Below are 14,260 nucleotides of genomic sequence, written 5' to 3'. Positions count from 1 at the left end.
TTTTTTCCTGTCTCTTGTTTTCATTTATTACTTTTCTTTTATTTTTAAATAAACATTTACTTGAGAGAGTATAGAAAGTTTTGAACTAATAGTGTTTAGACAAGATACTAAGTCTGCATCTTGAACTATGAATAACTACTACAAAGACCACAATATGCAATGTATTAACTGTTGAAACTGTCCTACTAACTTGTTTTGAAACTGTCATTGCTATTTCTTTCTCAATAAAATTAATTAAAACAAAAAAAAAAGAAAAGGGAAACTGAGACCCAGACCAGAGAAACAAGACCCAGAACATGGCAGTTGACAAGATCACTCAAGGGCCCTTACTGCCACCCTGGAGAGCGACTTCCTTGCCCAGGAAGGAAATCAGAAGACCAGGGTGGCTTCACTGCCCTGCTTCTGTCTTACTGTGCCAGTCTGGACAAGTCACTTTTCCTAGGCCTTGGTTTTCCCACCCACAGCACAAAGGACATTTTCCTATCTAGTTCTGCCATCCACCGAAGACCCCATTGGTACCTGTGCACACCTTCCTGCCCACGCTGGCCTGCACTTACCACATGGTGTGATGGTCTGAGAAGACGTCCGCGGGCTGGAAGATCTCACCATCATAGTGACAGGGGCACTGGGACTTGGGCACGCAGTTCCCGCTCTCATCCTGATAGAGCCCGGAGGGGCAGAAGCAGCCCTCCTGACAGGCCTCACTGCATTCCTCATCCGGGTGAGATAGGGAACGGCAGGTCAGGTTGCAGGGCACCCCGCACTGCAGGTACACCTGGCCCTGCGGGCAGCTCAGGGCTGAAGGAGGGAGAGGAAGGGGCGTCGGCAGCCACACTGGATGGCAAGGACGGGGCAGCCACCCCTTGTATCTTTGCCCCAGGTGTGTCTGCATGGCCATCACCCTCTTTCCCTGCTCACAGCAAGCATATTCTCAGACATACAGATGCACAGTTTACAACTATGGATACTCGCATACCACTTCCTTTCTAACAAAAGGCAAGGTGAATTCCTCCAGCCTAGGACATAGTAGAAATCCTGGGGCCTCTGATTACTGAAAGAACTGAGAGTGACAGCCACAGGCATCTCTGTGACAGCCACAACAGCAGCTGCCACATTTGAGCACCTACCATGAGCCTGCCAGTCACAAAGGTCTGTACCTCACTTGGCTCGTTAGCTCCCACCATGCCCTTTCTATGGGTAGGAAAACCAAAGTGCAAGTCGTGGAGTCATCAGGGTCTCATCTCTCAGGAAAAGCAGGAGCAAGATTCTAGCCCAGCTCTCTACAGCCCTAAAGGTCAGGTTCTTACCCCTTGTACTCTAGAAAGAAAATACTCTGACAGGCTGGACAACAGCAAATAATAACCATTTTTACCCAACTGTCTATGCAGCTGCCTATCTATCTATCTGCTCATCTACCTACTTACCTACCTATCTACTAATCTATCTCCCTCCTGTCTATTACAGGATCATAACCAGGGGTCATACCCAGGGTCTCACACTGGTGCCTCCCCATGTCAGACTCTCAGAGTCTTGCTGCTCCTTATAGGAAAGGGCCTTATAAACTCATTCAAATCGAACATTAAAAATAACAGATACAACTTCCTGTGCCATCTCTCCCAAAGTATGTACATTTCCAATTTTTAAATAAATTGAATCTTGTAAAAACTTTTGGAGCTGCCTTTGCTCTCTAACGCCAGCACTGCCTCTCGTTTACCGAGCTCCAGCCAAAGGAGAAGGGGTAAGGAAGTCCCTGTACTATGGCTCGTGCGAAGCAGACTGCCAGTAAATCCACCAGTGGTAAAGTGCCCAGGAAACAACTGGCTACAAAAGCCACTTGTAAGAGTGCGCCCTCTACTGGAGAGGTGAAGAAACCTCATCGTTCCAGGCCTAGGACTTCTGCACTCCGTGAAGTTAGACGTTATCAGAAGTCCACAGAACTTGATTTGCAAACTTCCTTTCCAGCATCTGGTTCGAGCAATTGCTCAGGACTTCAAAACAGATCTGCGCTTCCAGAGCAGTTATCAGTGCTCTGCAGGAGGCAGGTGAGGCCTCTCTTGTTGGTCTGTTTGAATATACCAACTCCTGTGCCATCCACGCCAAACGTGTAACAGTTATGCCAAAAGATAGTCAACTAGCATGCCGCATACGTGGAGAACGTGCTTAAGAGTCCACTATGGAGGGAAACTTTCCATTCTCAATTTTTTTTCCTCTTCTTCCTGTTATTGCTAGTTTTGAATGTTAGGTTTCTTGTTTTTTGGTTTTTGTTTTTCTTTCCTCAGTTGGGATCAAAAGGTACCTAAGTACATGATTATAAGTAAAAAATAGAGGATAGAAATCAGGTATTGGCAGCTTTTCCATTTTCATTTGTGTGAATTTTTATCTTCATGTGGGATGTAAAGTATTAATGGAAGTCAAAAATGTTTCAGTGAACAAATTTCAGCACTTTAATTTTATAATAGTCATAAATAAAAATCTGTTAATTTTCCTGGAAAATGCCAGCATTTGGATTTTTTAAAAACAATTATATTTCTTATTGACAGAAAAAAAAAACTTTTAAAAGAAAGAGTCCCTCTGAAGACACTCAAGTCCCCAGCAGCAGGGACGCACATACCTTCCCAAGGTAGGCAGGCAACCCCTACCTGCCCTCAGCCCTCACCTTTCTGTCCTTCCACCCAGGAATGCAGAAAGGCTGAAAGCTGGGGAAGCGAGGGCAAAGTGCTGGAGCAGCTGAGAGGTACCCCAAACACTAGGTGTGAGCCCCAGGCCCACCACTAGTAAGCAGATGACCCTGAGCAATGTCTACCAGACTTTGATAAGGATATCTGCCCAAGTCTTCACGAGGTTCAGTGCAGCAGCAGGTTCAGTAGAAAGCCTGGCCTGTGGGGCATGTTCCCTGTGGTTCCTGTCATCGATACTGCCACAAGCAGACAGCCTAGGCTCAGCAGGCTCAAGACAGGAGGAGGCTACCCATGAAGGCCTGGCCCAGCATTTGGCCATCTCATCCAGCACCCAATGAACACCCTGGTGACAACGTCCTCTGCTGGGAGAATACTAGAGACAGGGGAGCTGTGGGGTGCACTTTGCCCTCCCAAAGACCTTTCTAGGTGCCAATCAGCTGCTAAGAAGTCACAGCCCAGGTCTCAGCACACTTCCCCTGGGACCATGACAGTCCTGCTCTATCACATCCCTTTCTGCAGTGAAGACTCACAGGTCAGGTGCCTCCCGGATGCCACAGAATTCAGCCTTGGACAGGGGCCTGCACCTCCCATTCAAGGACCACCTTGGACTTGGTGTTTGATGGTAACCAGGAAGGGAATGGCTTGCGAGCCATTGGAGACATTGGCTTTCCTCAGAGAGTGGGGAGCCTGGGCCCTCGGAGGCATGATAGGAGGAGGGGGTAAGGTGGGACATGCCAGCAGTGGTGCCTACTTCAACTCTTCAGTGCAGTGACAAAGGATACATCACCCACTAAGGAGCAGCTAGAGCTGACAGGTTTATTTCGCTAACACTGACTTGAAGCCTTATTCAATTTCTCCCTCAATCTTGTTCTGCAGAAAAGTCATACACAGCTCAGTTTAGCAAGCATTTCCTAGGTGCCCATCACATGCCGGGGCTTGCTAGGTCCAGGCACACAGAGACGCTAAGACTGGGCCCTTGGCTTCAAGGAGCCTTTGGTCTTCTCTCCATTTTACGTAGAAGGAAACATGTGTGCTCCCTGGAGCCTCCTGGCCACACACACCAAGTCACTACCTGTCTAAATCTGTTCTCAAGCTTACAGATGGACTCAGTGCCTTGGGGAGCTCTGTCCACAGCACAGAAAGAGAAAATGAGGTCTATGAGGGTCCAGGAGACCCTTTTGAGCTCCTCTGTGGATGGAGAAAGGAAGGAGGGAAGGACCCAGAAGCCCAGCCCCCTTCCTTGGGCCCCGAGGAACAAGCTGAGTCTGCAACATTAACCCATGGAGACAGCTCTCCTGTCCTTAAAGCATCGCCAGGGACGCTTCCCTCCTATCAGCCAGGACTCTGCTACACCACAAGGCCTCAGGAGCCAGGAAATCCTCTCTGCACATCTCAGCCCCTGCTACGGCCACGCCAGCCCTCTTCCTCCATGGAGAGAGATGCGGGGCAGCCACTCACTCCAGAGATCAAATCAAGTTTCCGTGGACCCTGGTGTTCTGGGACAATGTCCTGCACCAAGACAGCTTTGGTGGCGGCTGCACAGGACAGTGCGTAACCCCTGCTAGGGCAGTGACAGTGGAAGCACACTCATAAATGCTGCCTCACTGACTCACTGCCACTTTTTTGAGTTTCTGGGATTGTGGACACTGGGAAAGTGGAAGTGCAGGAGGCTGTGCTGGGGCTGGAAGGTTATAGCAGGCTGCTGCAAGACTTTAGCTGGAATTTCTTTTTTTCTTTTTTTGCGGAACCAGGGATTGAACTCAGGGCCTTGCGGTTGCCAGGGAAGTGCTTATTCTACTAAGCCATCTCCCCGGCCCCTGCTGGAGTTTTCAGTGGGCTGCCTGAAAGCACACGTGCCGCCCTGAAGCTGGGAGCCAACGTGAGCACAGGGAGTGGGGCTCTGCATGTTCTCTGTTGTCCCTGCTGCTGCCTCTGCTCCTTCTCCTTAAGGAAGCTGCTCAAACTCCAACGCTGAGTTGTCACCCAACCCTAAAAGTTGATGCTTCTAGAGTCCTCTCAGCTAAACTTCCTTCAAATCTATGAATTCCTCTACAGCCTCTGCCAGCTCCTAGGGTCCTGCTTCTGCCGAGACCAACTACATTTCAGTCTCCAAACACATCTACTTTTCCCTAAAAATCAGAATACCCACTAACCATTAGCCTCTGGAATTCACCTCACTTTCCAGCCCAGTACCCCTATTCAACCAACTCTCCTTTGCTGAGAAACACCTTTTTAAAGCCATATTCAAGTACAGCTGCTCCAGAAAGCCTGTCTCGGCTGCCCAGTTCTTGACCCCAAATCCCTGCCTTCTCCGGCTGCCCTGTCCTTCATCTCTACATCCCCGCACTCAGGGAGACCACACTTCCTGCAGAGAGAGGCAATTTCCATCAGTGCCTTGGACAGCAAGGTCTGGGTTCCATGTCATCACCCCGGCCCGGCCACAGCGAGTGCTCAGCAAGTGTCCTCAGAGCCATAGCAACAGCAAAGCAGCACACTTCGGCTGCCACGGAGGCCACGCCTGGTGCCAGGAATCCTCCAGAGAGGAGGGGGCAGAGAGGATGCCTCCCCTTTGCTTGGCTTTACCCAGTACAGAGCCGTACACCTGGAGTCTGAGGAAGGCCAGGGGATTCCTGTGCCTTGTCACAAGCGCGGGCACCTGACAACCTGGCCTCACGCATGCTGGACACCAGGTAGAAGGCAGACATAGGATGCCTTGCAGTCTAGCACCCACCAGAGTAGGCACCTGTCCCAGAAAAGCCTGCTACCCCGCCACCACGTCCTGCTTGGAGATGGACCTGCAATATCCACCAGCCCGCTTGTCAAAGGATCCCCCCCCTTTAGTGTGGTTCCAAATGGGATGATATGGAGGGAAAGGACATGGATGGACAAGGCAGGCCAGGATGTAGGGCAGCGGGTGGAGGGGGAGACACCCACCACAGAAGCTGGGCTCACGCCACCCGATGTGTATGCCCCTCCCGGCGCAGGCTGCGGCGTAGCTGGCCACTGCGCCGCACAGGCAGTCCTGGCCATCAGAGCAGGAGCAGACGTCATAGCGGCAGTTCTGCAGGTAGGGCAGGGGGCTCACAGCATGGTGGCAGGCCTCAAACTTGGGAGACGTCAGCAGCATGCAGGCCTCCTCTGCAAACCTGGCTGCAGGGGGAAGAGGGGAGCATGTCCGGGATGGACAAGGACCAACCACGGGAACTCCGAGGTCCTGGACTCCAGAGGAGAGCAACAGCTCCCACATCCTGTCCCCATGCTCACTTCTGTGCAACAAAAAAATCAGCTTTTGGCCCTGGGAACCATCAAGATTTACCTTCAGCAGCTGGTTTCCTTCCCTAAATCCATGTGGTTCAAATGCACATTGAACCACATCCCTGAAAAAACACCCATGGACACAAGGGACGAAGTGATCAGCGGCGGCTTGGGTAGGACGGGACGCTGAGGCAGGACTGAAACGCTGCTGCAGATAAATCTGCAAATAGCCACCCTATCCATCCATCTCACAATAGTTCCACTCTAAGGTCACGCCCACACTGCTCCTGGGGACCTGGAGATATCCAGGAAAGGAGCTGCCGAGCGCTGCCCTGTCCCTTCTGGCATCTGGAGGAGTGAATGAGCCAGCTGCAGCTGACCAGAGCCTGCCCCTGCGTGTGGGCAGCCCGGCGGCACGCACCCAAGCGCGGGTTGAGGGCACAGGGGTCGCTGGGCTGCGTCTGCAGATTCTGGCAGTCGCTGTGCAGCTTCCAGGAGTTCCCGAAGTCGGCCACCAGGACCTCCGCCAGGCCAGCAGGGGTGAGGAAGTCATCGCCCTTGTTGCAGTTGTAATTCCCACACAAGCCACACGTCTTCCCGGCGTAGACAGGGGACAGCTGTGGGGAGAGGACAGAACACCTTGGAACCACTACTGCCGAGGTGCAACAGCTGCTTCCCTTCGTGTAATGGAAAAAGCTCCCCAGGCAGGGAGCATCAGCACACACAGCAGCCTGAGCCCTGGGATGGGGCGCGCACTGCAGCACACACACTAACTCCATCCTCGCTCCAGAAGGAGCCAGGCCACCAACACCCTGCTCGCTGCCCCCTCCCAGGACTGAACAAAGCCCTAACCCTGAAGGGCACACCCAGGGCAGCAGGTGAGTGGAGCCCGCCTTCACAGGACAGCTGCCGGCACCCGCTGCCTTCTGCTCAGAGGCTCCTGATTTGAAGATGGAGCCCAACTGCACCCAAGAGTCCTGACCTGGGCTCTACGCACAATTAGCAGGGCCAGAGCCTTCCCTGTGCTCCAAGGCCTCACAGGCGAGCCTAGGCCCACTGAGTCACCCCCGGAGCCCCGCCAACTTCCAGGGCCGATTTCCAAGGTGCACGAGGCACTAGGCAGTGGAAGTTTCCAGCCCCAAATAGAATGCGCCCAAGTAAACATCCTTATGAAAACAAGGGACCTGGAGACGCTTCCATGTTTGCTTTACAAATATCCAGCGCTGTTATGTCAAGCACGGAAGCCTTTCCTGACCTCCCTACTTATGATTTAAATCTGCAAATCCTGGCACTTCTTGCTCCCTCTGTGCTGTACGTATCACCCCAGGATCTATTCTAAGAGCTTTATTTTCTGTCCAATGAGACGAGGGCGCATGCCGGTTCTGTGCCACTGCCTACCCCAGCTTCTAGAATGCTGCCTTCATCTGCTCAGGCTGCTATACCAAAACAGCACCGTGTGGGTAACTTACAAACCACAGAATCCTTTTTCTCTTGGTTCTCACAGCAGGGAAGCCCAAGATCGAGGCCCAAGCAGGTTCTGGCGAGGGCTGCGCTTTCTGGCTCGTAGATGGTGCCCTACAGCTGTCTCACAGCATCAATGCGATCCCATTCACAAGGGCAGAGCCCTCCAACTGTAGTGTCCGTCCCAAAGCCTCCTAACGCCACTGCCTTGGGGGTTAGGATTTCAACCTGTGAATTTGGAGGAGCGCAGTAGCCCGGGGGGAGGAGGGGCACTCAATAAATGCTAAGCAAATGAGCTGTGCCACAAAGGAATAAATACGTTAGTGCACCCATCGGTCCCTATAGTACACAGGCTGAAGTGAAGGCCAATGATCAAGCTCTGCCTAAGCCCAGAGGCAACACAGTGACCCTCCCCGCACTTCACACTATCTCTCCTTTCTCCTCCTTCTCAGATACAGTGGGTGTCCTCAGGTTCCCCGAAGCCCCCCCATGGTCACCCCACTAGCCGGCCAGCACTGGTCGCACCCCTCTCACACGTGTAAACATGCCTGCAAGCCCAGCACTCTGGGAGGCTGAAGCAGGAGGATGGCAAGTCAGAACTAACTCAGCCCTGGCAATTTACTTAGTGAGAGCTAGTATCAAAACCTAGGAAGTACAAAGGCTAGGAATACTCGGTGTGTAGGCCGTGGATTCAGATCCCCAGTACAAAAACATTTCTCTCTCCATCCCCTTAGCTGGTCCCAGGGTCAGCATGGCCAGGGGTTGGAAGCTCTGGTGTATCCAGGACACCAGGCCACGGCTGGTCCACAGCCCTGCCACATCTGGGAGAGCAGGTGCCCTACGGCCCCGACCTGGGCTCCAGTGAGCTCACAGTGTCCACCTCAAGCCTGAGACCAGCCCACCACCTCCAGCCCTCTCTAGGGCCCTGCCCTGCTCTGTACCAACCACAACACAGCCCCATAGGCCCAGGGCTTCTCCGGCTCGGCCCTGACTCATGGCCAAATCCAGGATCTGCATCCCATCCCACTGAAAGCCGTTGGTTCTTTCTCCTCAGAGGAGGAACTGAGAGCAGAGAGCCGGAGGACAGCGGGCTACTGACTGAGCCGGAAAGCAAGGCACCAGGACCCCTGGGCCACGAAGGTGGGCGCTGGCGCAGGGCTTTCCTGGGAAGCCTGGGATGAGGATCGTGAGATCATGGCGAGTCGCTCTGCCTCCAGAAACGATGGACCTCTATTTACAGGAGCTCCCAGCACCCCCCGCTCTGTGCTCTGTGGCTGTGAATCTATACTTTATAAAGGAAAAAGGCAAGAGGAACCAATTTGACACTCATCATTCCATATACCAGGGACCCCAGGGAGCAGACACGGGGATCCTGGGACAGTGCTACTGCCATAGCTGAGCAAGGACAAAGCCACTGTCCTGGATATGGAGTCACTATTGCTTTTTGCCTTCTCATTCCCTTATAGGGACATGGTGGATTTTCCCAAGGCTACAGGCCGAGCCACACTGCAGACAACTGACTGTGAAAGCAGATGCAAGGGTCTAGCTGCCTCCTATTAAGCCAGGCCTTCGGGAGATGTGCAGAAATGTATGACAGCAGTATTATCCTCATGACTGGGTTGTTTTGCAAAACACAGTTATTCCCCCCCCAAAAAAAATAGTTATTTATATTTTTACTACCCTAGGCTGAGGACTACATTTTTAAATGATTTAATAAACACAGGATTCAAATGTCTTTGGTTTCATTTCTAATCTGGTAAATTCCAGTGGATAAAACTCTCACACAGACTCTGCGGTCCTCTATAAAGTTTAACACAATCCTGAGACCAAAGAGCAGGAGGCCTACCAGGAAGCACAGGTCAGACAGCTGCCCCTTGCTCAGCCATGACCGGATGGGATAGTGAAGACTCAACTTCCCTGTCTCTTAGTTGCCTCCCTTATAAAATAGATAACAAGCCGGAAAACCCAGCACTCAGGAGGCTGAGGGAGGAGGAACGCCGTGAGTGCAAGGCCAGCCAGGACTACATGTGAGACCCTGCCTCAAAAACAAGAGAGACAGACAGACAGTCGTCATACCTGCACGACCACTTACCACACATTTTGAGAAAGAGAAGCAATAGAAATGTAACCCCAGAGGAATGTTATGGGGAGCTGTGTAATGGAATTCAAAGATCCCCTAAGAACAAGAGCATGTGGCCTGCAGATGGGAACCCAGTGGCTCTGAGAAGAGTGGCAGTTCCTGTGGCACCTTTCACAGAGGGGGGAGGACCACCTTCCCCGGGGAAGCAGGACATGGGGTCCCGGCTGTGCGCTCCAGCCCAGCTCCTCCTCGCTGCCCATAGTGACCCAGGCCTTGCTGCATTCGAGAGATGGATTGGCACGGTATCCCACACCCAGAAGCGAAGATCCCCAGAGCCAACAGGGCCATCCAGAGAACAAGTGGCAGCTTCTTGCAAACAAGAGAGGCCTGTTTCAGCCTCTGGGGGATGCCGGCCTGAGGAGAAAGGAATTCTTCTCCCACTACACAGAGCCTTTCTTCCCAGAGCACAAGAGGTGCTTTGTAAGGGCCAGGCCCAGGAGCCAGGGCTGGGGGACGCACCTTCAGCAGCAGCCTCCCGCGGCCGTCCCAGTCCATCTGCAGGTCCTCCCCGTAGCTGAGGCGCACAGAGGCGCTCGCCGTGTGCTGGATGCGGAGGTCACCTGCAACCCAGCAGGACCGGACTTATTAGGCAGGGGTGAGGGGGCAGGGCGGTGGCAGGCAGAGGTATTGGGGGGATAGGTGGTAGAATGTCTCAAAATGATTATGGTAATGACCAGCAGTGAGTCCGAGGCAGACAGGATGTCCATGAACTTAAGCGGGGTTCTCAGGGTGAACAGAAGCAACCCAAGGGGCCTCTAACCTGCGTGAACTGTCATTCCCCTCTCTTCCACCAGAGGGCAACAGAGACCCTGCATTCCTACCCTACCTGAGGGCTCATACTACCTTTGGACTCCGGTCCCTGGGCCCCTTGTTTTGCACGGGGCTTGCAGACTGGGTTGCCCAGTGCAGGCGGCTGAAAGACGCTGGGTGCAAAGCCGAACACAGGAAGGTGGAGATCTCACAGGAGCGTGTGCCCTGCCCTGGTGCTGTGTAGACGCGCACAGCACTGCCCACGCGCGTAAACACTGTGCTCAGGATCCCAGATCGCTCACTAGGCGCAAAGCTGGGTCTGGGAGCTGAGGAGTGGCCAGGAGCCAGGAAGAGGACACTGGGGAGAGGCCGCACCGTGCCCCTGAAGGAGGAGGACGGGGCGCACCTTGCAGGAGGGGGACCTGGATGTCCTGGCCATCCACGGAGACGCCACCCCCGTGCTTCAGCTTCACCCGGCGGTCTTGTAGGGCAGCCAACCGCACGGTGATGGAGCGAGTACAGACAGCGTCGGGGTCATCCGCACACTGCCAAGAGGGAAAAAGGTGACCTCACTGCAGTCCCTTCCATCCCAGCACCCAGCCCGGGACCCATGGGACCAGAGAAAGGAAGGTGTGGGCCTCCTATACGCTCCTATACACTGTCACCCTGCAGAACTCATGGGAACCCAGAGTTGTGCAAAAAGCACTCACCCACTCCCTCTCATGGGGCCTGACGGTGCAAGGAGTCCAGGCCTGCAGCCACCTTCTTCCCTGAGCATTGTGACCCAGAGTCAGGGAGTGCTTTGACCTCAGGGGAGGCCTGTGACTGCTTATCCTTATCTTGGCTGTGGTCCCCAGAGATGGGCACATAGGCTGCATGGGGCTGGGAAGGCAGAGGGGTCCTTCTAGCCTACCCAGGTGTCCTCAGATCCACACGTGGGACCAGCCCTGAAGTGGGGACACTTGTGGGTGGGTGCTGGGTGGGTACAGCCGAGTCTCCACAAAGGAGGCCACTGAAATCGGAGGAGGGGGTCCCCACTCTGCCTTCTCCCCACCTGAGCTGCAGGCGGCCCAGCTCACCTGCATGGTCTCTATGACAACGGAGAAGGTGTGGTCCTGGCAGTCCTGGGCCAGCAGGTACTGGCAGATCCCACTGAAGGTGAAGTGTCTGTCATCGAAGCTCTTAAAGTGAGACTGGCCAGTGACGAGACACTCCCCTGGAGGGACACAGGTGAGGAAGACAAGCAAAAGCCTCCTGGTGACAGGGTGGCATGTGTATGCAAGCAGGGAGCCCTGTCTCCAAGATGCCACAGGTGTCCTCACAAGGGTCCTCACCCCACACCAGTCCAAACCCAAGTTCTAAGCAAGGACTCTAAGACAGTCTCAGTTCGGTGCCTTGTTTTACTGATGGGGTGACCAAGAGAGGTGACAAAGTCACACGCGGTCTGTGGCAGAGCCCTAGCCAGAGCCCAGGCCCAGCTCTATGCCCTCTGCAGCCTTCCTGGTCATGCCACATCAGCCACAGTGGCATCTCGTAGCCCAGGCAGACTCATCAAGGAGCTCAGCACAGGAGGGGGTCAGAGACCCCACCGCCCTAGGATTCTGAAGCCTGGTGGGCAGCCAGAGGTGGGGAAGCGAACAGGTGGCAGGCACAGAGCTCAGGAGGGGCCATCGTAGGAGGGGCTCCACCCCTACCACAGCTGAAGAGCGGCCTAAGGCCTCCTCAGTGGCAGGCCCGTGCTGACTTCAGCAGGGCCCATGGCGGGCTGGGAACCCACCTCCCCACAGCCCAGGCAGCACTGACCTCTGGGGCAGATGCCTGGGGGTGGGGGCTGGACCTCCTCCCCTCACCCTGTGGCACAGAGCTCTCCCCACAGCACACACCCCTCTCACCCAAACGCTGCACAGGTGAGGCCTCTGCCAATGTCTCCTCCCTGGCCTGGGTCAAGGTCACCTTCAGGGGCCACAGTAAACCCACTAAGGCCAAGGTGGGCGGCAGCATCCCTGGCCAACCTTCGAACTACATGCTTCCTCCAGCTGTTCTCATCCTTGCCATCTAACTGAGTGTACACACGAACACCTCGGCCTCTCCCTCACAGGGGCTTCCTCCCACCCTGAGCCCAGGCCGCTCCTCTACCCAGCCCAGGAGAGCTCCACAGCATCCCCGCAGGGAGCTGGGGTTCAAGAGGACCCAAAGGCCCATAGGAGAGCCCAGTTACCCGCCTGTTGAGGACAAAAGAGGACCCCACTGCCTGCCACCCCCACCCAGGCTTCCTCTGGTCGCCAGCTAAACTTGAGATCCTGCTGCAGCTCAGCCTTGTGCACAGCTGTGAAGCCCAGGTGACCGGTGAGTGTCCCTGCATCTGTACCCAGGGCCACTGAGCCTTTCTGGGACGGTAGCCTAGATGGAGTCTCATAGGGAGTCTCCGGATGGCTCCGCTCCTGAGCCTTCACATGCCCCTGCTCCCCACACAGGGCAGGAGGGAGGAGGAGTGGCTGCTCGTGGAAATCAGAGCGCGGCGGGCAGTAACACAGGGCCAAGGGTCACCCAGCGCATCGTACACGGCCTGGAATGCCACCCCATCCACGTCACAGGGAAGCCTTTTCAGAGGCTATTTCTCAGAAATCACTGCCACAGGACAAGCAGAGTGACCTGGTCACTTGTATCAGAAGTCGTGACCTCATTGCAGTAAAATGGGTGGAAATCCCCCCTCGGCCTTTCTGTTTTCTCAAGCATTCGTATACGAGTAAGAAGCTGGACTCCCATCACCCTTAACCATGCCCTGGAAGAGGGGTTAGCCAGTGTTCAAATATTCAAAAGCAAACCGTCAGGGCTGAAATCTAAACCTCCCACCTGATTTTCATCTCTAAGTCTCACAGATCTGTTTCTCAGCAATCAGGAATCTCATATTATTTTCAGCTTGTCTTCTTGGCACAACTGAGGGACCATGCAAACAGAGAAAACACAGGAAGCATGGGAAAACGGATGGGTGCATGGCAGGGTGACAGGTGGCCACGGGAGCAGGGCCTCCACCCCAGCCACAGGCCACGTGGCCAGGCTCGCCCTCCTCTGCCCAGCGCAGGACCCCTCAGGACTGGGCAGCAGCAAAAGGCACTCCTGACAAACAGCAGCCACCATGGGACACAAAGCTAGGCTCCCCAAGTGTGGCAACGAATGACAATAATTTTTACACTGCACACCAAGGACAACACCTGGAAACCAAAGCAGACCCCTGCTGTGAGAGCTAAGACCCTCCCTCTCAGAAGCAGACTAGCCCTTTTCTGCCTGGACCTCCTCTCTACAGAACCTTCAGGCTACAGCAGACCCGCTCCAGGCCTTCAGCAAAGCAGCTCAGACCCGTCTAGATGTCAGCCTCCACCCAAGCCAGGCCCTGACACAGAGCGTGCTCTCCACCAGAAGCACGAGCCCGGATGGCAGGGAGTGTGAGGCACGTGTGTCCCCTGCGCCAGGGTCTGCGTGTCACCCGCCCACCTGTTCTTCAGCTCCCCCACCCCGTCATGCCGTTCAGCCTTTCTCTGCCCCAGCTAGTGCTGTGGAAAGATGGTACCAGCTCACGTTGACAGTGAGTGTCAAATAATAATGACCTCACAGCCCTGCAGGGAAGCTGCAATTACTACCCACTTCACAGATTAGGAAACTGAGGCTGTGAACCATTAAGTAGCTGTCTAAAAGTCTCCCAGCTAGTCAGCCATGGAGGGAAACCCCAACTCTAAACTGCTCAAGTTCACACCTTGCACTCCCAGCCCCCCTTCTGGACCCCATGAGATTTTGGACCCAAATGTCTTCTGCTCACTCATCCCTTGCCCTGCAAAGTGCCACACTCTTCCACTGGGAGCTTTATAATCATTTATCTCGGCCTTGCTGCTACTGGCTTCTGGTGGTGGGGATGGAACCAAAGCCTGGTACATGCTGGGCAAGGACTGTGCCACTGAGCTACGCCTGCAGCCCCCCAGGT

General features: G+C 54.5%; 1 protein-coding gene across 1 annotated transcript in view; it reads right to left on the bottom strand.

The window, feature by feature from the left end:
• Positions 1 to 14,260, bottom strand: part of Vwf (von Willebrand factor) — a 143,387-nt gene that overhangs the window by 93,847 nt on the left and 35,280 nt on the right. The window contains exons 11-16 of the mRNA XM_004643560.2: positions 11,364 to 11,500; positions 10,691 to 10,829; positions 9,994 to 10,094; positions 6,355 to 6,550; positions 5,613 to 5,828; positions 558 to 798 (exon numbers count right to left, since the gene is read on the bottom strand). Coding sequence (XP_004643617.2) covers positions 558 to 798; positions 5,613 to 5,828; positions 6,355 to 6,550; positions 9,994 to 10,094; positions 10,691 to 10,829; positions 11,364 to 11,500 — 1,030 coding nt within the window. The remainder of the gene's footprint in view (positions 1 to 557; positions 799 to 5,612; positions 5,829 to 6,354; positions 6,551 to 9,993; positions 10,095 to 10,690; positions 10,830 to 11,363; positions 11,501 to 14,260) is intronic.

This window comes from Octodon degus, unplaced genomic scaffold, assembly GCF_000260255.1.
Source record: "Octodon degus isolate 3935 unplaced genomic scaffold, OctDeg1.0 scaffold00178, whole genome shotgun sequence".
In the NCBI taxonomy this organism is placed as follows: Eukaryota; Metazoa; Chordata; class Mammalia; order Rodentia; family Octodontidae; genus Octodon; species Octodon degus.
Note: the sequence above shows the minus strand (reverse complement) of the source record. Positions and strands in the feature narration are given on the sequence as shown.